The sequence below is a fragment of the Phyllobates terribilis genome, unplaced genomic scaffold (genome assembly GCF_046119375.1).
Source record: "Phyllobates terribilis strain yellow unplaced genomic scaffold, ASM4611937v1 Scaffold_6__1_contigs__length_29720123, whole genome shotgun sequence".
Taxonomy (NCBI): Eukaryota; Metazoa; Chordata; class Amphibia; order Anura; family Dendrobatidae; genus Phyllobates; species Phyllobates terribilis.
In genome coordinates, this window is record NW_027362766.1 from 2,896,061 (window position 1) to 2,921,517 (window position 25,457).

The 25,457-nt window shown below is 49.0% G+C and overlaps 1 protein-coding gene across 1 annotated transcript in view; it reads right to left on the minus strand.

Moving 5' to 3' along the window:
* Positions 1-14,207, minus strand: part of GON4L (gon-4 like) — a 16,843-nt gene extending 2,636 nt beyond the window's left edge. Inside the window, 26 exon segments of the mRNA XM_073637258.1 lie at positions 56-199; positions 274-417; positions 492-689; positions 771-949; positions 1,552-1,798; positions 1,907-3,109; positions 3,183-3,299; positions 4,411-4,561; positions 4,817-4,961; positions 5,553-5,724; positions 6,777-6,863; positions 6,936-7,146; positions 7,465-7,568; positions 8,138-8,178; positions 8,256-8,357; positions 10,988-11,180; positions 11,273-11,352; positions 11,355-11,424; positions 11,502-11,615; positions 12,013-12,108; positions 12,351-12,401; positions 12,682-12,732; positions 12,845-12,919; positions 13,001-13,164; positions 13,466-13,564; positions 13,691-14,207. Coding sequence (XP_073493359.1) covers positions 56-199; positions 274-417; positions 492-689; positions 771-949; positions 1,552-1,798; positions 1,907-3,109; positions 3,183-3,299; positions 4,411-4,561; positions 4,817-4,961; positions 5,553-5,724; positions 6,777-6,863; positions 6,936-7,146; positions 7,465-7,568; positions 8,138-8,178; positions 8,256-8,357; positions 10,988-11,180; positions 11,273-11,352; positions 11,355-11,424; positions 11,502-11,615; positions 12,013-12,108; positions 12,351-12,401; positions 12,682-12,732; positions 12,845-12,919; positions 13,001-13,164; positions 13,466-13,564; positions 13,691-14,192 — 4,740 coding nt within the window. The 5' untranslated portion in view covers positions 14,193-14,207.
* Between the last annotated feature and the right edge of the window lie 11,250 nt (positions 14,208-25,457).

A 25,457-nucleotide genomic window follows, 5' to 3' on the forward strand; every position in this document is an offset into this window, starting at 1 on the left:
CCCCGAGCTCCCGTGTATCCCACTGGGTACATCGGGACTTCTGCCAGGCACTCACTGTGTATTCCTTGTTCTCAGCCCAGTTCACCACCTCAAAGTCCTCCATACGGCTGGCCGGTGGCCTCAGCTGGTCGAAGAACAGAGAGAACTCCTCCTGCAGGTGCATGTGCCCCTTCAGCAGCTGCCACATCTGAGTTTTCAGCTATAAAGACACAGAATCCAGTTAGGTGGAAGCGGGACAGGCAGGGGTCGGAGTGACAGTCTGGGATTACGCACCTTTCCCATCTCCTGCAGGGGGCACTCTGCACAGCTCTGCAACAGTCTGATGATCTTCTGATGTTGGGCCGGGTTCTCCTGGAAACAGATCTCCAGCTGGCGGAGGAACTTGCGACTTTTATCGAAGGCCTGCTGTTCCTCAAACTAGAGCGGAGACACAGATTACCCCAATTCCCATGTGATATCAGCCCCTTCCCCTCAGGTATATGGTCACTGACCAGTCCACACTCCAAGGCTTGTTCCGGGAGCAGAAAAGCAGCAAAATCCCTGAGGAGCTGCGGCCAGTCATGCAGGAGCAGCCGCAGGCTCTCGTACAGATCCACCGCCGTCTTCTCATCTCCCTTTGTCTCGTATTCGTAGATGAGGTTGAGGAACTGCTGGTAGGTTCCGGGGGCGGAGTGTAGAGCCTCGCGCACCTGGGGGGGGGGGGGGGGTGGGAGGCGGTTACAGTGCCGCATACATTACAGGGATGCTCATATGAGGCACAGACCACTCACCCGGTTAAGGTAGGACTGTGCAAACGCCATGTCCTTCTGCTCCCGCAGCGGGTCCTTTGTTAGGATCTTCTCATCGTACAATAGCAGCAGTTTGGAGGTGTCCTTGCTGGCTCGTGTGCGACCCCTTCTGCTCCGGGTGCGGTGAGTGCTTTGGCCTTTGCTGCCCCCAGGGCGCCGCTCTACTGGGGAAAGGCAAACCATCATCATCATCATGCAGCGAGGGGGCGGGTGGCACACCTAGTCACACAGCGGCAGAGTGAACGGGTGGCACGCCTCGTCACACAGCGGCGGAGTGAACGGGTGGCACGCCTCGTCACACAGCGGCGGAGTGAACAGGTGGCACACCTTGTCACACGACGATGAGTAGCACACCCTTCCATACAGCGGTGTCGGGCAGCACCTACCTATTGGGGCCATTCTGGTTTCCATTTGGACTGGTGATGGTGCACGGTGGTGACTAGGCAGCAGTTTCTCGTCACACAGCGGCAGAGTGAACGGGTAGCACGCCTCGTCACACAGCGGGGGAGTGAAGGGGTGGCACACCTTGTCACACGACGAGTAGCACACCCTTCCATACAGCGGTGTCGGGCAGCACCTACCTGTTGGGGCCATTCTGGTTTCCATTTGGACTGGTGACTAGGCAGCAGTTTCTCGTCACACAGCGGCGGAGTGAACGGGTGGCACGCCTCGTCACACAGCGGGGGAGTGAAGGGGTGGCACACCTTGTCACACGACGATGAGTAGCACACCCTTCCATACAGCGGTGACGGGCAGCACCTACCTGTTGGGGCCATTCTGGTTTCCATTTGGACTGGTGATGGTGCGCGGTGGTGACTAGGCAGCAGTTTCTCGTCTCCTGCGTCATCAGTCATTTCCTCTGGCTTCTGACATGAACTGTCCGCACCCTCCTCCTCCTCCTCTTCTTCCTCCTCAGGTTCAGTGTTCTCCTCCTGGGAGTTTTCCTCGGAGTCTCCCTCCTGACTCAGACGTCGCTCTGATGCCAGCCACGTCAGCTTCTCCATGGTCTCCTGGCAGCAGAGAGTAGTGTCACTGAACCCACCAGCAATTGGATCAATGGTCTCTAGCATGTTGGGAGTAGTAGTTTCCAGCCTGCCACCCGCACCCTGGTATCTCACCTGCAGCTCTGGCACAGACAGCACCGACTCCTCAGAGGACATCTCATCCTCGTCCTGGGTCAGGTCATCAAAGTCTTCATCTTCTTCTTCTTCGAGGGCATCCTTGTCGTTACACAAGTCTTGGCCCTCTGCAGGGCTGGAGGAGTCTCTCTGCACCACCCCGGGGCTGCTGATCTCCACATCTCCATCGGTGGAGGAGGAGGTGTTTTTCGGGGAGTCCCCTGTGCCCTCTGGTTTTTGGCTCTGGCTCACCTCCTCTGGCTCCTCCATATCTCCTGGAACCTGAGTCTGTGAGACTGGAGAGGAAGCAGTCATACTCTGGTGGTGCAGGACAGACTGCGGCTCCTCAGGGTGGACATCAGGCTCCTCCTCCTTTGTGGTCATGTGCTCTGTGACATCAGCGGGTTGATCCCTCCCCTGCGCAGCAGCAGCAGACTCTTCCTCCACCTTTATGGTGATGGACACGTACTCCCACTCCTCGTCCTCTCTCTTCTGGGCGCCGGCCTTAGATGCCACAGGCTCGGTCTGAGCGCTGGGCGGTGAGGTGGGTGCCTGGCTGAGCGCTATGTGGGGTGGACTGAGCAGCATAGAAGTCATGGGAACTGCATTTCCTGTACTGAGCGGCTGGAGGACCCCACAGGCCGAGCCCAAACTCACCAGCTTTAAAGCTCCGTGCGGAAGAGCGAAGACAACAGGCGTGGACTGGAGCATAGGAGTCGACCTTTCCCCCAGGGTCTTCTCCTCAGCATTTCTTTTAGGTAGTGCACAAATAAGGGACTTCCTTGGCCTTGGAGCAATGATCGGGGGCAGCATCACTTGTATCTGGGGCGCTGTGGACTGGGCAGACATCTTCGGAGTGGCGGTAACACATGGCACGGGGTGGGCTTTACACCCAGCTTGCACCCCGAGTGGCTGGATGTTGACGATACCTTGCATTGTCACTGACGGCTGAATGAGTGGTGGAACCTGCCCGAAGATCCTGATGGGAAGGGGCTGCGGGGCAGGGGGCTTCACCACTTGTTTTGGCACAGGGTTGGGCCGGATCAGTAGTGGTTTTAAGGTGGACCTCTTCTGGCGCAAGGATTTCCAGTAGAATCGTTTGGGCAGGGGCTTGAGGGTGAGCGAGATCTCTGGTGGGAGGAGCAGAGGGTACCCGGAGACAGAAGATTTCTTCATTTCTGTTTCGATGCTGCTGAGGCTGGCCTGCGGGGACAGAAGTGTCACGAAAAGAGGCACTACCCCGGCACAGTGTGGACGCCACAACCTGACAACGTACCTTGATCCAGAATGGAAGCCGATGCTTCTCCCTCTCCAGTGGGGGGCGGACATCGTCAGGCGGGACGTCTTCACAGCATCTGCCCAGTGCTGGCAGCATTTTGGTTCTCTTGTAAAACTGTCAGTAAGAAAAGTGAGGGGCGTGAAAGCATGCAAAGACATCAAACCTCCCGCCCCTTGCCATATAGCCTTGTGGCGGGCCCAACCCCAGCAGAGACCTTCACCCCCTAGAGCCCAGCAGAGACTTCAAACAGCCCACCCCCCCCATCCAATAGCCCTGCAGAGACCTCAAACCCCCCATATAACCCTGCAGAGGACCCTTCCCCCAGCAGAGACCTTCACCCCCTAGAGCCCGCCAGAGACCTCAAACAGCCCACCCCCCCCATCCAATAGCCCTGCAGAGACCTCAAACCCCCCATATAACCCTGCAGAGGACCCTTCCCCAGCAGAGACCTTCACCCCCTAGAGCCCGCCAGAGACCTCAAACAGCCCGCCCCCCCATCCAATAGCCCTGCAGAGACCTCAAACCCCCCATATAACCCTGCAGAGGACCCTTCCCCAGCAGAGACCTTCACCCCCCTAGAGCCCGGCAGAGACCTCAAACAGCCCACCCCCCCCATCCAATAGCCCTGCAGAGACCTCAAACCCCCCATATAACCCTGCAGAGGACCCTTCCCCCAGCAGAGACCTTCACCCCCTAGAGCCCGGCAGAGACCTCAAACAGCCCACCCCCCCCATCCAATAGCCCTGCAGAGACCTCAAACCCCCCATATAACCCTGCAGAGGACCCTTCCCCAGCAGAGACCTTCACCCCCTAGAGCCCGCCAGAGACCTCAAACAGCCCGCCCCCCCCATCCAATAGCCCTGCAGAGACCTCAAACCCCCCATATAACCCTGCAGAGGACCCTTCCCCAGCAGAGACCTTCACCCCCCTAGAGCCCGGCAGAGACCTCAAACAGCCCACCCCACCCCCCCATCCAATAGCCCTGCAGAGACCTCAAACTCCCCCTCCCCCCCCCCCCCCCCCCATATAACCATGCAGAGGACCCTTCCCCAGCAGAGACCTTCACCCCCTAGAGCCCGGCAGAGACCTCAAACCCCCCATATAACCCTGCAGAGGACCCTTCCCCAGCAGAAACCTCGATCAGCCATCATGTAGCCCTGCAGAGACCCAGACATTGGCATTTTTCCTGGCAAAAAACCCTCTCCTCTCCCCAGCAGTGACCCACCTTGATAATGTTGTCTGGAGTCTTCTTCATGGTGAGGTTCTTGATCCGCGCAGACAGTTGCTGTGCAGTTTTGGCGGTCAGTAGGTATTTGCTGATTAATTGCTTGGAGTAATCAATGTTCTCAAAATGCTTCAAACCTAAAGCAAGTAAACTAAAAAGGGAAACTGGAGTCACGGTGGGGGGGCCGGGGGGCAACAGCCAGAGCAGGGCCAGGGGGCAACAGCCAGAGCAGGGCCAGGGGGCAACAGCCAGAGCAGGGCCAGGGGGCAACAGCCAGAGCAGGGCCAGGGGGCAACAGCCAGAGCAGGGCCAGGGGGCAACAGCCAGAGCAGGGCCAGGGGGCAACAGCCAGAGCAGGGCCAGGGGGCAACAGCCAGAGCAGGGCCAGGGGGCAAAGGCCACTCACTAGTCCTCGGCCTTGGTGAAAAACACCCTGTCCTGTGGTCTTCTGGGTTTCATGGCGCACACAGGAAGCAGCTCTGGATACAAGAAGACGGAGCGGGTGGCCAGGATCCAGGCAGTGTGCTGGGACAGGCTGGGGACATCATTCACTGCAACAAGAAGATCCGACTGGTCAGTGATGGTGGAGAACACACTGGTGTAAAGGAGACCATTACACCAGAGCCTGACAAAATGGCAGCTTCCCGCTATTTCCTGACTACTATCGTAACCTCAGCTCGCAGTCAGTGAAGATACACAGGATTGTCCCAACCAGCACTTCTCCAATGAAAGGGGGGGGGGGCCGTGTCGCACCTTACCAACACTGGACCCCACCGAGGAGGCTCCTCGTGCTGCACCTCGGCATTGGGGAGCTGCACCCTATCATTGGGGACCCTCCTCGTGCTGCACCGCAGCATTGGGGTGCTACCAAGGAGGCTCCTCGTGCTGCACCTCGGCATTGGGCGCCTCTTCGTGGTACACTGTTTGGTGCGGCTGAAGCACCGTACTTGCTCACTGGTGACGCCCAACATGATCTTGGCTTCTGAGAAGAACTGGTCACATTGCAAACAAGAGGAGGCCTTTAGCCTCAAACAAGAATGTCCCCAAGCACTAGCTGAAATATTAAATTGCCCCCCCATGTACAGAAGTGCAGATCGCCGCAGTCACAGTACAGACAGACGTCTCATTCTGCCACCTCGTACCAGTCTTTCTCGAAGGGATGGAGGGCTCGGTGTCTCCTGGAACCTGGCTATGAACCAGGGGGATGAGCTGCAAAGCGTCCTTTAGATTGCAGGCCTGGAACAAGCTCTGGAAGTCGGGGGTCACTATCCCATGTCTCAGGGACGAGCTGTCTGCAAAGGTGGAGAGCTCAGCCTAAGAGAGAGAGGAAGATCCAGCAACAGGAACATCCTACTATAACCCCCACCTCGCCCAGAAGACACGCATCTCCCCACTGCTCGCCCCGTCACATCCAGCCACCGCCCCCACTGCTCGCCCCGTCACATCCAGCCACCGCCCCCACTGCTCGCCCCGTCACATCCAGCCACCGCCCCACGTCACATCCAGCCACCGCCACCCTCCGCCCCATGTCACATCTAGCCACTGCTCGCCCCATCACATCCAGCCACCGCCCCCACTGCTCGCCCCGTCACATCCAGCCACCGCCCCCACTGCTCGCCCCGTCACATCCAGCCACTGCCCCCACTGCTCGCCCCAGTCACATCCAGCCACCGCCCCCACTGCTCGCCCCAGTCACATCCAGCCACCGCCCCCACTGCTCACCCAGTCACATCCAGCCACCGCCCCCCGTCACATCCAGACACTGCTCGCCCCGTCACATCCAGCCTCCGCCCCATGTCACATCTAGCCACTGCTCGCCCCATCACGTCCAGCCACCGCCCCCACTGCTCACCCAGTCACATCCAGCCACTGCCCCCCCGCTCGCCCCGTCACATCCAGCCACCGCTCCACGTCACATCCAGCCACCGCCACCCTCCGCCCCACGTCACATCCAGCCACTGCTCGCCCCATCACGTCCAGCCTCCGCCCCACTGCTCGCCCTGTCACATCCAGCCACAGCCTCTCCGCCCCACTGCTCGCCCCGTCACATCCAGCCACAGCCTCTCCGCCCCACTGCTCGCCCCGTCACATCCAGCCACCGCGCCCCCGCCCCACTACTCGCCCCGTCACATCCAGCCACAGCCCCTCCGCCCCACTGCTCGCCCAGTCACATCCAGCCACAGCTCCACTGCTCGCCCCGTCACATCCAGCCACAGCCCCACCGTCTCACTGCTCGCCCCGTCACTCCCAAGCCACAGCCCCTCTGCTCGCCCTGTTGCATCCAGCTGTCCCCGTGCTCGCGCCGTCACGTCCAGCGTCACAGCCACCTCCTGCCTCTCATCCTGGCGGACATGATGCATACTCACCAGGTAGATTTGTGAGGTTTCGGCTTCGGCGCAGAGTTTGGGGTTCCTGAAGCTCAGCAGGTGGATCTGAGTCAGAAGCTGGACATGCTGGGGACATGGAGAACACGTCATACAGTGATGTGGGGGCCCCGCTCGGCACAGTGACCGGACCCCACTCACCTGCTGCATCTGCTGTTGGAGCCTTTTTCTCTGTGTGCAGTCTAGTCTCATGACAGGTGTAAGTTTGGGGGCTGGAGCAGATGTGGGGGGCTGCGCATCTCTGGCAGGAAGTTTCTCTTCTTCTGTCCTCATCAGCGATTTCCTCATCCGTAAATACTCGAGCTGCGCCCGCACTGTGCGATGCTGCTCCGTGAGGAGGGGCTCCTCCAGCCTGCGGGAGAGTATGTGCTGTGAGCCCCCCAGCATGTGTACAATGTGAAGGTCTGTGAGTCCTGCCGGGGGCGGCAGCGGTCAGCCCTGGCGGAGGAGGTGGGGGCGGCAGCGGTCAGCCCTGGCGGAGGAGGTGGGGGCGGCGGCGGTCAGCCCTGGCGGTGTGGGGGCGGCATAGGTCAGCCCCGGCTCAGCACAACTCATGTGGAGAGGGGTTGCCATCGCCCCTTCCTTCATTTACCTCCTTTCCCAAACAGCGGCAGCAGTTCTTTGGCTGCTCTGCCCCGTAGAGAGGAGGCGTTGCTAGTCAGTCAGTCACCTGATAGCCTGCGGGGTGTTGAAGTCGAGCAGCGGCTCGGTGTTACCGTCCTCATCATCTGCGCCCTCATCTTCTAAGTGAGAAATTCCAATCTCATCCTGAAACTGAGAAGAAAGCTCCAAGTATGCCAAAGTGCTGCAGCAAGAGGAGGGCCCGGCCAGAGGGGGCGAGGAGGGCCCGGCCAGAGGGGGCGAGGAGGGCCCGGCCAGAGGGGGCGAGGAGGGCCCGGCCAGAGGGGGCGAGGAGGGCCCGGCCAGAGGGGGCGAGGAGGGCCCGGCCAGAGGGGGCGAGGAGGGCCCGGCCAGAGGGGGCGAGGAGGGCCCGGCCAGAGGGGGCGAGGAGGGCCCGGCCAGAGGGGGCGAGGAGGGCCCGGCCAGAGGGGGCGAGGAGGGCCCGGCCAGAGGGGGCGAGGGGGGCCCGGCCAGAGGAGGGCCCGGCCAGAGGGGGCGAGGGGGGCCCGGCCAGAGGGGGCGAGGGGGGCCCGGCCAGAGGGGGCGAGGGGGGCCCGGCCAGAGGGGGGCCCGGCCAGAGGGGGCGAGGGGGGCCCGGCCAGAGGGGGCGAGGGGGGCCCGGCCAGAGGGGGCGAGGGGGGCCCGGCCAGAGGGGGCGAGGGGGGCCCGGCCAGAGGGGGCGAGGGGGGCCCGGCCAGAGGGGGCGAGGGGGCTGCACTCACTGTCTCAAATAGCTCCTCCATCAGCTCGTTTACTTCTTTCTCTGCCGATCAGAACAATGAGAAGATGAACCTCCATCCTCCAAAACCCACGCTGCCCTTCCTCAGTTCCCCTACTTACTGGTGATCCGCACGGCACGATCATTGCGCAGGTCTTCGGTATCCGGCTCATCCCAGTCCTCCAGAATGTTGTATTCCGGGTCATCATCATCATCTGCTTCATCTGAAATGAGAGACAGCGCAATCAGAGAGGGTGAAAGAGGGGGGAAGGAGGCCGGACGGCGCAAAAAGAGAGGGGGGAAGAGGGACGGACGGCGCAAAAAGAGGGTGAAAGAGGGGGGAAGAGGGCTGGACGGCGCAAAAAGAGAGGGTGAAAGAGGGGGGAAGGAGGCCGGACGGCGCAAAAAGAGAGGGGGAAAGAGGTGGGAAGAGGGACGGACGGCGCAAAAAGGGAGGGTGAAAGAGGGGGGGGGGGGGGGAGAGGGACGGACGGCGCAAAAAGAGGGTGAAAGAGGGGGGGAAGAGGGGGGGGGGGGAGAGGGCCGGACGGCGCAAAAAGAGAGGGTGAAAGAGGGGGGAAGGAGGCCGGACGGCGCAAAAAGAGAGGGGGAAAGAGGGCTGGACGGCGCAAAAAGAGAGGGTGAAAGAGGGGGGAAGGAGGCCGGATGGCGCAAAAAGAGAGGGGGAAAGAGGTGGGAAGAGGGACGGACGGCGCAAAAAGGGAGGGTGAAAGAGGGGGGGGGGGAAGAGGGACGGCGGCGCAAAAAGAGAGGGTGAAAGAGGGGGGGGAAGAGGGCCGGACGGCGCAAAAAGAGAGGGTGAAAGAGGGGGGAAGGAGGCCGGACGGCGCAAAAAGAGAGGGGGAAAGAGGTGGGAAGAGGGACGGACGGCGCAAAAAGGGAGGGTGAAAGAGGGGGGGGGGGGGGGAGAGGGACGGACGGCGCAAAAAGAGGGTGAAAGAGGGGGGGAAGAGGGGGGGGGGGGGGGAGAGGGCCGGACGGCGCAAAAAGAGAGGGTGAAAGAGGGGGGAAGGAGGCCGGACGGCGCAAAAAGAGAGGGGGAAAGAGGGCTGGACGGCGCAAAAAGAGAGGGTGAAAGAGGGGGGAAGGAGGCCGGATGGCGCAAAAAGAGAGGGGGAAAGAGGTGGGAAGAGGGACGGACGGCGCAAAAAGGGAGGGTGAAAGAGGGGGGGGGGGGGGGGAAGAGGGACGGCGGCGCAAAAAGAGAGGGTGAAAGAGGGGGGGGGGAAGAGGGCCGGACGGCGCAAAAAGAGAGGGTGAAAGAGGGCCGGACGGCGCAAAAAGAGAGGTGGGAAGAGGGACGGACGGCGCAAAAAGGGAGGGTGAAAGAGGGACGGACGGCGCAAAAAGAGGATGAAAGAGGGGGGGGGGGGAGAGGGACGGACGGTGCAAAAAGAGGGTGAAAGAGGGGGGGAAGAGGGCCGGACAGCGCAAAAAGAGAGGGTGAAAGAGGGGGGAAGAGGGCCGGACGGCACAAAAAGAGAGGGTGAAAGAGGGACGGACGGCGCAAAAAGGGAGGGTGAAAGAGGTGGGAAGAGGGACGGACGGCGCAAAAACAGAGGGTGAAAGAGGTGGGAAGAGGGACGGACGGCGCAAAAAGGGAGGGTGAAAGAGGTGGGAAGAGGGACGGACGGCGCAAAAAGGGAGGGTGAAAGAGGGGGGAAGAGGGACGGACGGCGCAAAAAGAGAGGATGAAAGAGGGGGGGAAGAGGGCCGGACGGCGCAAAAAGAGAGGGTGAAAGAGGGGGGAAGAGGGCCGGACGGCGCAAAAAGAGAGGGTGAAAGAGGGGGGAAGAGGGCCGGACGACGCAAAAAGAGAGGGTGAAAGAGGGGGGAAGAGGGCCGGACGGCGCAAAAAGAGGGTGAAAGAGGGGGGGAAGGAGGCCGGACGGCACAAAAAGAGAGGGTGAAAGAGGGGGGGGAAGAGGGCCGGACGGCGCAAAAAGAGAGGGTGAAAGAGGGGGGGGAAGAGGGCCGGACGGCGCAAAAAGAGAGGGTGAAAGAGGGGGGAAGAGGGCCGGACGGCGCAAAAAGAGAGGGTGAAAGAGGCCGGACAGCGCAATAAGAGAGGGGGGGGCCGGACAGCGCAATCAGAGAGGGTGAAGAAGGGGGGGTTCCAGACAGCGCAATCAGAGAGGATAAAGAAGGGGGGTTCCGGACGGCGCAATCAGAGAGGGTGAAGGAGGTGGGGGGGAGGGCCGAACGGCGCAATCAGAGGGGGGAAAGAGGGGGGGAGGGCCGAACGGCGCAATCAGAGGGGGAAAGGGGGGGGGGGCGCGAACGGTGCAATCAGAGGGGGTGAAAGAAGGGGAAGGGGGCTGGTCAGCGCAATAAGACATGGTGAAATGGGGGGGGGGGGGGGCCGGACAGCGCAATAAGAGAGGGTGAAAGAGGGGGGGAAGGGGGCCGAACAGCGCAATCAGAGAGGGGGAAGGGGGCCGGACAGCGCAATTAGAGAGGGGGAAGGGGGCCGAACAGCGCAATCAGAGAGGGTGAAGAAGGGGGGGTTCCAGACGGCGCAATCAGAGAGGGGGAAAGAGGGGGGAAGGGGGCCGGACAGCGCAATAAGAGAGGGTGAAAGGGGGGGGAGAGAAGGGTCCGGACAGCGCAATAAGACATGGTGAAAGGGGGGGGGGGGGGGCGGACAGCGCAATCATAGAGGTTGAAAGGGGGGCGGGGGGCTCCGGATGGCGCAATCAGAGAGGGGGAAAGAGGGGGGGAGGCCGGACAGCGCAATCAGAGAGGGGGGAAGGAGGCCGGACAGAGCAATCAGAGAAGGGGAGGAAGCGGTGGTGCAGCACCCTGGCATGGTGGAAGGCGGTGGTGCACTCACCATCGTTGCCCACGTCGTCGCGCATCAGGCCGCGCAACCAGTTCTTCCAGTTGTCATCGTCGGCGGTGTTGGCTTCGTACATGTCAGGGGTGATGTCCGGGGCCTGCAGTTCGGCCTCCAGCTGACCGATAGGCACATCCTTCAGCGGCCTCTTAGAACGTGTGCGGCCGGCGATGAGGTTTTCTTCCAGGGACTGTCAGGCAAAGGGTCAGCCACAGTCACCTCTGGGAATTGATAGAGGGGCGGGGCGCACCTGGCAACTACGGGCAGAGGGGCAGGGCGCACCTGGAAGGACCCGATGGTGACGGGATGGCTATCCAGCTCCTCATCCACGGCATGCAGCTTATCCATGAAGGCACTGTCAGGGTGTCCTTTATTTTGGGGGGTGGGGGAGGCCCCATGGGAACAGATTCTGCACTGATGTATCTCTTGGAGCCCTGTTGGATGGACAGATGAGACCCATAAGTAGTGAAGCCCTGAGCCACGTCTGCCCCGGCCACGTGTGGTAACTTACCTGCCGGCCATCCATACACTCCCCGCCCTGCGACTCTGAGAGATCATGGCCTCTCATACGCTTGTGCCCACGCGGGGAGGACGCCGTACTCTCCACATCACTCTCCAGCAGACTCTGCAGACGACACACAGCGTGAGCGACCCGACCCCTGGCCAGCAGGGCCTGACCCTCGCCCAGCAGGACCACAGCCCCACCACATACCTCAGTCAACAGGATCCAGGCCCCACCATGTAACCCCAGCATGCAGGGCCAGACCGTGTACCCCTGCCACCCTTCCCCAACAAGCAGGGCCCCGGCTCCACCGTGTACCCCTGCCCCCCAGCCAGCAGGACCCCGATCCCACCACCTGCCCCCGGCCAGCAGGACCCCGGTCCCACCACCTACCCCCGGCCAGCAGGATCCCAGGACCCCGGTCAAACCACCTACCCCTGGCCAGCAGGACTCCGGCCCCACCACGTTACCCCCACCCCGCTGACCAGCAGGGCCCCGGCCCCACCACATACCCCCTCACCTCTTCAGCGGTCTCATCCTCATCCTCCTCCTCTGGCTGATACTCCTCATCTGATGAATCCTCTTCTTCCAGGGGTATGTCAACAAACTGAGGCACCTGATGTAAGATGGGGGGAGTAGTGAGAGGATGGGGGTCATCATCCAGGTGACGATAGGAAATCTCCTATATACTGAGGCCACAACTACACAGCCCAGCACTGAACCCTTCACCCCCGTAATCCCGGCTCCAGGTGTCAGGGGTCACTTCCAGCAATCCCCTACCCCAAAGAGTTTAGTGTGACCCCAACTACATCGTATCTGTAGTGAGTCTTCTACCGCGGCTCAGGCCCCAACGCTCACCGGCTGCTGGCTGCTCTTCTTGATTGGAGACAGGTTCCAGGTAGGGATGACCTAAAATAATGGCCATAGTCAGCAAGGGGACAGGGGAAGGCCACGGTCAGCAAGGGGACAGGGGAAGGCCACGGTCAGCAAGGGGACAGGGGAAGGCCACGGTCAGCAAGGGGACAGGGGAAGGCCACGGTCAGCAAGGGGACAGGGGAAGGCCACGGTCAGCAAGGGGACAGGGGAAGGCCACGGTCAGCAAGGGGACAGGGGAAGGCCACGGTCAGCAAGGGGACAGGGGAAGGTCGGGGGAGGCCACGGTCATCGGGGTCCACTGTCAGACACTCACCACACCTTTCTCCACCACCTCTTTTAGCTTTGATCGAGTCATTTTGGGTTCCTGTAAGACAGAAGTGGAGGCAGTCACACATCCCTCTGCTGCTCTTGCTCCCTGTTATCAGCCACATACAGGGACGCGCACGTCAGTGATTGCCAGCAGGCTGATGACTTACGAAGGGCGGCAGGCCTTGGCTCTCTGTGATGGCGGCTTTCATCATGGCCACAACGTGCTCATTAGTGATCACCTCCTGCAATGTCAGCAGCACAGGCAGCGATGAGGACAGGTACTACAACCCCCAGCACGCACCCTCCCTGCTGGGGTCACTCACGTGAAGAATGTTGCGGACGTTGACCGCAGTCAGGTTGTGCTGCTTGGCTCCGTCCTCCAGGGCGCGCTCCAGGTCCGGGTCCAGGTCACAGGTCAGCGGCTCGGCATCTTCTCGTTTTCTCTTCCCCACAAGTTTCTTCTTTTTTCTTCTCTTCTGTTCGTCATCTGAAAGTATTAGTCAGGCTAAAAACGTGGACCACCCCGGAGGGGGCGGAGCCGCAACCCGCCCTACCAACCGACCCGCCCAGAGGGGGTGCAGCAGCAGCCGCAGCCCGCCCAACCAACCCGCCCGTAGGGGGCGGAGCAGCAGCAGCCCGCCCTACCAACCGACCCGCCCAAAGGGTGCGGAGCAGCAGCCCAACCAACCCAGAAGGAGGCAGGGCTGCGCATTGGGGTTACCACCCAGGCGGCGCTGCCATTAGTCACTTTAACTCCACGCATGACATAGTAGCATGTGGTTACTGACCATAAGGGATCACCAACTCTACATCGCCCTCCTCCTCGTCCAAGGGAACATGTGGGCGAACACCACGGACCACTTCTATATCAGGGGGATGTTGGACACCTGAGAATACAACAATGTCTTAATAGAAGGAGATGAGGGTGCCGGTGGCCACACGGGAGAGGCGGGGCGCCACACAGGAGAGGCGGGGCGGGAAGGGGGCGCCACACGGGATATACAGGTCCTCACCAGTATTGCCTCTCTCGATCTCCAGATGTGATTCGGGGGTTCTGCTGACTCCAGCAGCAGGCGTTGCGCTGACCCTGGTATCACTGACAGTCGGAACCCCAGTTCTGGACGTCAGATGTGAATCAGCATTCGGTTCTACCCCCACAACATGGGGGTCACTGTTAGTTACACTGGGGGAATCCATGTTATGGGGTCTCTGTACAGATTCCACACTTTGCCACGATGTGGTAGGACAACACTGGGCTCGGCCTTTATTAGGGCACTGAGGAGAGTAAGGAGGGTTCTAGTGTGCAGCACTAATGGTAGTTAATTCAGAGTGGCTGGGGGGTCTCCTGCAATGCTCAGGGCCGGATACAGAAGCTGCACGAAGGAGATCAGAACGGCCAGAGCTGGGGGGCCGACCATCACCGACTGCAACGAGACCCAGAAACAACCGTAAAGGACAGACATCATATACAGACACACAGCCCCCAAATATAAAAATATAAATATATATATACATATACACACACACACTGCCCCCAAACAATATACACTTCAATACTATACTGCGCTGTATATTCCTGTATAATATACACACATCTATACTATACTGCCCCGTATATTCCTGTATAATATACACACACATCTATACTATACTGCCCCGTATATTCCTGTATAATATACACACATCTATACTATACTGCTCCGTATATTCCTGTATAATATACACACACATCTATACTATACTGCCCCGTATATTCCTGTATAATATACACACATCTATACTATACTGCCCCGTATATTCCTGTATAATATACACACACATCTATACTATACTGCTCCGTATATTCCTGTATAATATACACACACATCTATACTATACTGCCCCGTATATTCCTGTATAATATACACACACACACACATCTATACTATACTGCCCCGTATATTCCTGTATAATATACACACACATCTATACTATACTGCCCCGTATATTCCTGTATAATATACACACACATCTATACTATACTGCTCCGTATATTCCTGTATAATATACACATCTATACTATACTGCTCCGTATATTCCTGTATAATATACACACACATCTATACTATACTGCCCCGTATATTCCTGTATAATATACACACATCTATACTATACTGCTCCGTATATTCCTGTATAATATACACACATCTATACTATACTGCTCGTATATTCCTGTATAATATACACACATCTATACTATACTGCCCCGTATATTCCTGTATAATATACACACACATCTATACTATACTGCCCCGTATATTCCTGTATAATACACACACATCTATACTATACTGCCCCGTATATTCCTGTATAATATACACACACATCTATACTATACTGCCCCGTATATTCCTGTATAATATACACACATCTATACTATACTGCTCCGTATATTCCTGTATAATATACACACATCTATACTATACTGCCCCGTATATTCCTGTATAATATACACACACATCTATACTATACTGCCCCGTATATTCCTGTATAATATACACACATCTATACTATACTGCTCCGTATATTCCTGTATAATATACACACACATCTATACTATACTGCCCCCTATATTCCTGTATAATATACACACACATCTATACTATACTGCTCCGTATATTCCTGTATAATATACACACACATCTATACTATACTGCCCCGTATATTCCTGTATAATATACACACACATCTATACTATACTGCTCCGTATATTCCTGTATAATATACACACACATCTATACTATACTGCCCCGTATATTCCTGTATAATATACACACATCTATACTATACTGCTCCGTATATTCCTGTATAATACACACATCTATAGTATACTGCTCCGTATATTCCTGTATAATATACACACACATCTATACTATACTGCCCCGTATATTCTGTATAATATACACACACATCTATACTATACTGCCCCGTATATTCCTGTATAATATACACACACACATCTATACTATACTGCCCCGTATATTCCTGTATAATATACACACATCTATACTATACTGCTCCGTATATTCCTGTATAATATACACACACATCTATACTATACTGCTCCGTATATTCCTGTATAATATACACACACATCTATACTATACTGCCCCGTATATTCCTGTATAATATACACACACATCTATACTATACTGCCCCGTATATTCCTGTATAATATACACACACATCTATACTATACTGCCCCGTATATTCCTGTATAATATACACACACATCTATACTATACTGCCCCGTATATTCCTGTATAATATACACACACACATCTATACTATACTGCCCCGTATATTCCTGTATAATATACACACACATCTATACTATACTGCCCCGTATATTCCTGTATAATATACACACACATCTATACTATACTGCTCCGTATATTCCTGTATAATATACACACATCTATACTATACTGCCCCGTATATTCCTGTATAATATACACACATCTATAATATACTGCCCCGTATATTCCTGTATAATATACACACATCTATACTATACTGCCCCGTATATTCCTGTATAATATACACACACATCTATACTATACTGCCCCGTATATTCCTGTATAATATACACACACATCTATACTATACTGCCCCGTATATTCCTGTATAATATACACACACATCTATACTATACTGCTCCGTATATTCCTGTATAATATACACACATCTATACTATACTGCTCCGTATATTCCTGTATAATATACACACATCTATACTATACTGCCCCGTATATTCCTGTATAATATACACACATCTATACTATACTGCCCGTATATTCCTGTATAATATACACACACATCTATACTATACTGCCCCGTATATTCCTGTATAATATACACACACATCTATACTATACTGCCCCGTATATTCCTGTATAATATACACACACATCTATACTATACTGCCCCGTATATTCCTGTATAATATACACACACATCTATACTATACTGCCCTGTATATTCCTGTATAATATACACACACATCTATACTATACTGCCCCGTATATTCCTGTATAATATACACACACATCTATACTATACTGCTCCGTATATTCCTGTATATATACACACATCTATACTATACTGCCCCGTATATTCCTGTATAATATACACACATCTATACTATACTGCCCCGTATATCCTGTATAATATACACATCTATACTATACTGCCCTGTATATTCCTGTATAATATACACACACATCTATACTATACTGCCCCGTATATTCCTGTATAATATACACACACATCTATACTATACTGCTCCGTATATTCCTGTATAATATACACACATCTATACTATACTGCTCCGTATATCCTGTATAATATACACACATCTATACTATACTGCTCCGTATATTCCTGTATAATATACACACATCTATACTATACTGCTCCGTATATTCCTGTATAATATACACACACATCTATACTATACTGCTCCGTATATTCCTGTATAATATACACACATCTATACTATACTGCTCCGCATATTCCTGTATAATATACACACACATCTATACTATACTGCTCCGTATATTCCTGTATAATATACACACACATCTATACTATACTGCTCCGCATATTCCTGTATAATATACACACACATCTATACTATACTGCCCCGTATATTCCTGTATAATATACACACATCTATACTATACTGCCCCGTATATTCCTGTATAATATACACACACATCTATACTATACTGCTCCGCATATTCCTGTATAATATACACACACATCTATACTATACTGCCCCGTATATTCCTGTATAATATACACACACATCTATACTATACTGCCCCGTATATTCCTGTATAATATACACACACATCTATACTATACTGCCCCGTATATTCCTGTATAATATACACACACATCTATACTATACTGCTCCGTATATTCCTGTATAATATACACACATCTATACTATACTGCTCCGTATATTCCTGTATAATACACACACATCTATACTATACTGCCCCGTATATTCCTGTATAATATACACACATCTATACTATACTGCTCCGTATATTCCTGTATAATACACACACATCTATACTATACTGCCCCGTATATTCCTGTATAATATACACACACATCTATACTATACTGCTCCGTATATTCCTGTATAATATACACACATCTATACTATACTGCCCCGTATATTCCTGTATAATATACACACATCTATACTATACTGCCCCGTATATTCCTGTATAATATACACACACATCTATACTATACTGCCCCGTATATTCCTGTATAATATACACACACATCTATACTATACTGCCCCGTATATTCCTGTATAATATACACACATCTATACTATACTGCCCCGTATATTCCTGTATAATATACACATCTATACTATACTGCCCTGTATATTCCTGTATAATATACACACACATCTATACTATACTGCCCCGTATATTCCTGTATAATATACACACACATCTATACTATACTGCTCCGTATATTCCTGTATAATATACACACATCTATACTATACTGCCCCGTATATTCCTGTATAATATACACACATCTATACTATACTGCCCCGTATATTCCTGTATAATATACACATCTATACTATACTGCCCTGTATATTCCTGTATAATATACACACACATCTATACTATACTGCCCCGTATATTCCTGTATAATATACACACACATCTATACTATACTGCTCCGTATATTCCTGTATAATATACACACATCTATACTATACTGCCCCGTATATTCCTGTATAATATACACACATCTATACTATACTGCCCCGTATATTCCTGTATAATATACACACATCTATACTATACTGCTCCGTATATTCCTGTATAATATACACATCTATACTATACTGCCCTGTATATTCCTGTATAATATACACACACATCTATACTATACTGCCCCGTATATTCCTGTATATATACACACACATCTATACTATACTGCTCCGTATATTCCTGTATAATATACACACATCTATACTATACTGCTCCGCATATTCCTGTATAATATACACACATCTATACTATACTGCTCCGTATATTCCTGTATAATATACACACATCTATACTATACTGCTCCGTATATTCCTGTATAATATACACACACATCTATACTATACTGCTCCGTATATTCCTGTATAATATACACACACATCTATACTATACTGCTCCGCATATTCCTGTATAATATACACACACATCTATACTATACTGCTCCGTATATTCCTGTATATATACACACATCTATACTATACTGCCCCGTATATTCCTGTATAATATACACACATCTATACTATACTGCCCGTATATTCCTGTATAATATACACACACATCTATACTATACTGCTCCGCATATCCTGTATATATACACACACATCTATACTATACTGCCCGTATATTCCTGTATAATATACACACACATCTATACTATACTGCCCCGTATATTCCTGTATAATATACACACACATCTATACTATACTGCCTCGTATATCCTGTATAATATACACACACATCTATACTATACTGCTCCGTATATTCCTGTATAATATATACACATCTATACTATACTGCTCGTATATTCCTGTATAATATACACACATCTATACTATACTGCTCGTATATTCCTGTATAAAATACACACAATCTATACTATACTGCCCCGTATATTCCTGTATAATATACACCACCACATCATATACTATACTGCTCCGTTATCCAGTATAATATCACACACAATCTATAATCTATACTATACTGCTCCGTATATTCCTGTATAATATACACACACATCTATACTATACTGCTCCGTATATTCCTGTATAATATACACACACATCTATACTATACTGCTCCGTATATTCCTGTATAATATACACACACATCTATACTATACTGCTCCGTATATTCCTGTATAAAATACACACACATCTATACTATACTGCCCCGTATATTCCTGTATAATATACACACATCTATACTATACTGCCCCGTATATTCCTGTATAATATACACACATCTATACTATACTGCTCCGTATATTCCTGTATAAAATACACACACATCTATACTATACTGCCCCGTATATTCCTGTATAATATACACACATCTATACTATACTGCTCCGTATATTCCTGTATAATACACACACATCTATACTATACTGCCCCGTATATTGCTGTATAATATACACACACATCTATACTATACTGCTCCGTATATTCCTGTATAATATACACACATCTATACTATACTGCCCCGTATATTCCTGTATAATATACACACATCTATACTATACTGCTCCGTATATTCCTGTATAATATACACATCTATACTATACTGCCCCGTATATTCCTGTATAATATACACACATCTATACTATACTGCCCCGTATATTCCTGTATAATATACACACACATCTATACTATACTGCTCCGTATATTCCTGTATAATATACACACATCTATACTATACTGCTCCGTATATTCCTGTATAATATACACACATCTATACTATACTGCCCCGTATATTCCTGTATAAAATACACACACATCTATACTATACTGCCCCGTATATTCCTGTATAATATACACACATCTATACTATACTGCCCCGTATATTCCTGTATAAAATACACACAGATCTATACTATACTGCCCCGTATATTCCTGTATAATATACACACACATCTATACTATACTGCCCTGTATATTCCTGTATAATATACACACACATCTATACTATACTGCCCCGTATATTCCTGTATAATATACACACACATCTATACTATACTGCCCCGTATATTCCTGTATAATATACACACACATCTATACTATACTGCTCCGTATATTCCTGTATAATATACACACATCTATACTATACTGCCCCGTATATTCCTGTATAATATACACACACATCTATACTATACTGCCCCGTATATTCCTGTATAATATACACACATCTATACTATACTGCCCCGTATATTCCTGTATAATATACACTTCAATACTATACTGCGCTGTATATTCCTGTATAATATACACACACATCTATACTATACTGCCCCGTATATTCCTGTATAATATACACACACATCTATACTATACTGCCCCGTATAATATATACACACATCTATACTATACTGCCCCGTATATTCCTGTATAATATACACACATCTATACTATACTGCCCCGTATATTCCTGTATAATATACACTTCAATACTATACTGCGCTGTATATTCCTGTATAATAAACACACATCTATACTATACTGCCCCGTATATTCCTGTATAATATACACACACATCTATACTATACTGCCCCGTATATTCCTGTATAATATACACACACATCTATACTATACTGCTCCGTATATTCCTGTATAATATACACACACATCTATACTATACTGCCCCGTATATTCCTGTATAATATACACACACATCTATACTATACTGCTCCGTATATTCCTGTATAATATACACACACATCTATACTATACTGCCCCGTATATTCCTGTATAATATACACACACATCTATACTATACTGCCCCGTATATTCCTGTATAATATACACACATCTATACTATACTGCCCCGTATATTCCTGTATAATATACACACATCTATACTATACTGCCCCGTATATTCCTGTATAATATACACACACATCTATACTATACTGCCCCGTATATTCCTGTATAATATACACACACACATCTATACTATACTGCCCCGTATATTCCTGTATAATATACACACACATCTATACTATACTGCTCCGTATATTCCTGTATAATATACACACACATCTATACTATACTGCTCCGCATATTCCTGTATAATATACACACACATCTATACTATACTGCTCCGCATATTCCTGTATAATATACACACACATCTATACTATACTGCTCCGTATATTCCTGTATAATATACACACATCTATACTATACTGCCCCGTATATTCCTGTATAATATACACACATCTATACTATACTGCTCCGTATATTCCTGTATAATACACACACATCTATACTATACTGCCCCGTATATTCCTGTATAATATACACACACATCTATACTATACTGCTCCGTATATTCCTGTATAATATACACACATCTATACTATACTGCCCCGTATATTCCTGTATAATATACACACATCTATACTATACTGCCCCGTATATTCCTGTATAAAATACACACACATCTATACTATACTGCTCCGTATATTCCTGTATAATATACACACATCTATACTATACTGCCCCGTATATTCCTGTATAATATACACACATCTATACTATACTGCCCCGTATATTCCTGTATAATATACACATCTATACTATACTGCCCTGTATATTCCTGTATAATATACACACACATCTATACTATACTGCCCCGTATATTCCTGTATAATATACACACACATCTATACTATACTGCTCCGTATATTCCTGTATAATATACACACATCTATACTATACTGCTCCGTATATTCCTGTATAATATACACACATCTATACTATACTGCCCCGTATATTCCTGTATAATATACACACATCTATACTATACTGCTCCGTATATTCCTGTATAATATACACACATCTATACTATACTGCTCCGTATATTCCTGTATAATATACACACATCTATACTATACTGCTCCGTATATTCCTGTATAATATACACACACATCTATACTATACTGCTCCGTATATTCCTGTATAATATACACACATCTATACTATACTGCTCCGCATATTCCTGTATAATATACACACACATCTATACTATACTGCTCCGTATATTCCTGTATAATATACACACACATCTATACTATACTGCTCCGCATATTCCTGTATAATATACACACACATCTATACTATACTGCCCCGTATATTCCTGTATAATATACACACATCTATACTATACTGCCCCGTATATTCCTGTATAATATACACACACATCTATACTATACTGCTCCGCATATTCCTGTATAATATACACACACATCTATACTATACTGCCCCGTATATTCCTGTATAATATACACACACATCTATACTATACTGCCCCGTATATTCCTGTATAATATACACACACATCTATACTATACTGCTCCGTATATTCCTGTATAATATACACACATCTATACTATACTGCTCCGTATATTCCTGTATAATACACACACATCTATACTATACTGCCCCGTATATTCCTGTATAATATACACACATCTATACTATACTGCTCCGTATATTCCTGTATAATACACACACATCTATACTATACTGCCCCGTATATTCCTGTATAATATACACACACATCTATACTATACTGCTCCGTATATTCCTGTATAATATACACACATCTATACTATACTGCCCCGTATATTCCTGTATAATATACACACATCTATACTATACTGCCCCGTATATTCCTGTATAATATACACACACATCTATACTATACTGCCCCGTATATTCCTGTATAATATACACACACATCTATACTATACTGCCCCGTATATTCCTGTATAATATACACACACATCTATACTATACTGCCCCGTATATTCCTGTATAATATACACACACATCTATACTATACTGCCCTGTATATTCCTGTATAATATACACACACATCTATACTATACTGCCCCGTATATTCCTGTATAATATACACACACATCTATACTATACTGCTCCGTATATTCCTGTATAATATACACACATCTATACTATACTGCCCCGTATATTCCTGTATAATATACACACATCTATACTATACTGCCCCGTATATTCCTGTATAATATACACACATCTATACTATACTGCCCCGTATATTCCTGTATAATATACACATCTATACTATACTGCCCTGTATATTCCTGTATAATATACACACACATCTATACTATACTGCCCCGTATATTCCTGTATAATATACACACACATCTATACTATACTGCTCCGTATATTCCTGTATAATATACACACATCTATACTATACTGCTCCGCATATTCCTGTATAATATACACACACATCTATACTATACTGCCCCGTATATTCCTGTATAATATACACACACATCTATACTATACTGCCCCGTATATTCCTGTATAATATACACACATCTATACTATACTGCTCCGTATATTCCTGTATAATATACACACATCTATACTATACTGCTCCGTATATTCCTGTATAATATACACACACATCTATACTATACTGCTCCGTATATTCCTGTATAATATACACACACATCTATACTATACTGCTCCGCATATTCCTGTATAATATACACACACATCTATACTATACTGCCCCGTATATTCCTGTATAATATACACACATCTATACTATACTGCCCCGTATATTCCTGTATAATATACACACATCTATACTATACTGCCCCGTATATTCCTGTATAATATACACACACATCTATACTATACTGCTCCGCATATTCCTGTATAATATACACACACATCTATACTATACTGCCCCGTATATTCCTGTATAATATACACACACATCTATACTATACTGCCCCGTATATTCCTGTATAATATACACACACATCTATACTATACTGCTCCGTATATTCCTGTATAATATATACACATCTATACTATACTGCTCCGTATATTCCTGTATAATATACACACATCTATACTATACTGCTCCGTATATTCCTGTATAAAATACACACACATCTATACTATACTGCCCCGTATATTCCTGTATAATATACACACATCTATACTATACTGCCCCGTATATTCCTGTATAATATACACACACATCTATACTATACTGCTCCGTATATTCCTGTATAATATACACACACATCTATACTATACTGCTCCGTATATTCCTGTATAATATACACACACATCTATACTATACTGCTCCGTATATTCCTGTATAATATACACACACATCTATACTATACTGCTCCGTATATTCCTGTATAAAATACACACACATCTATACTATACTGCCCCGTATATTCCTGTATAATATACACACATCTATACTATACTGCCCCGTATATTCCTGTATAATATACACACATCTATACTATACTGCTCCGTATATTCCTGTATAAAATACACACACATCTATACTATACTGCCCCGTATATTCCTGTATAATATACACACATCTATACTATACTGCTCCGTATATTCCTGTATAATACACACACATCTATACTATACTGCCCCGTATATTGCTGTATAATATACACACATCTATACTATACTGCCCCGTATATTCCTGTATAATATACACACACATCTATACTATACTGCTCCGTATATTCCTGTATAATATACACACATCTATACTATACTGCCCCGTATATTCCTGTATAATATACACACATCTATACTATACTGCCCCGTATATTCCTGTATAAAATACACACACATCTATACTATACTGCCCCGTATATTCCTGTATAATATACACACATCTATACTATACTGCCCCGTATATTCCTGTATAAAATACACACAGATCTATACTATACTGCCCCGTATATTCCTGTATAATATACACACACATCTATACTATACTGCCCTGTATATTCCTGTATAATATACACACACATCTATACTATACTGCCCCGTATATTCCTGTATAATATACACACACATCTATACTATACTGCCCCGTATAT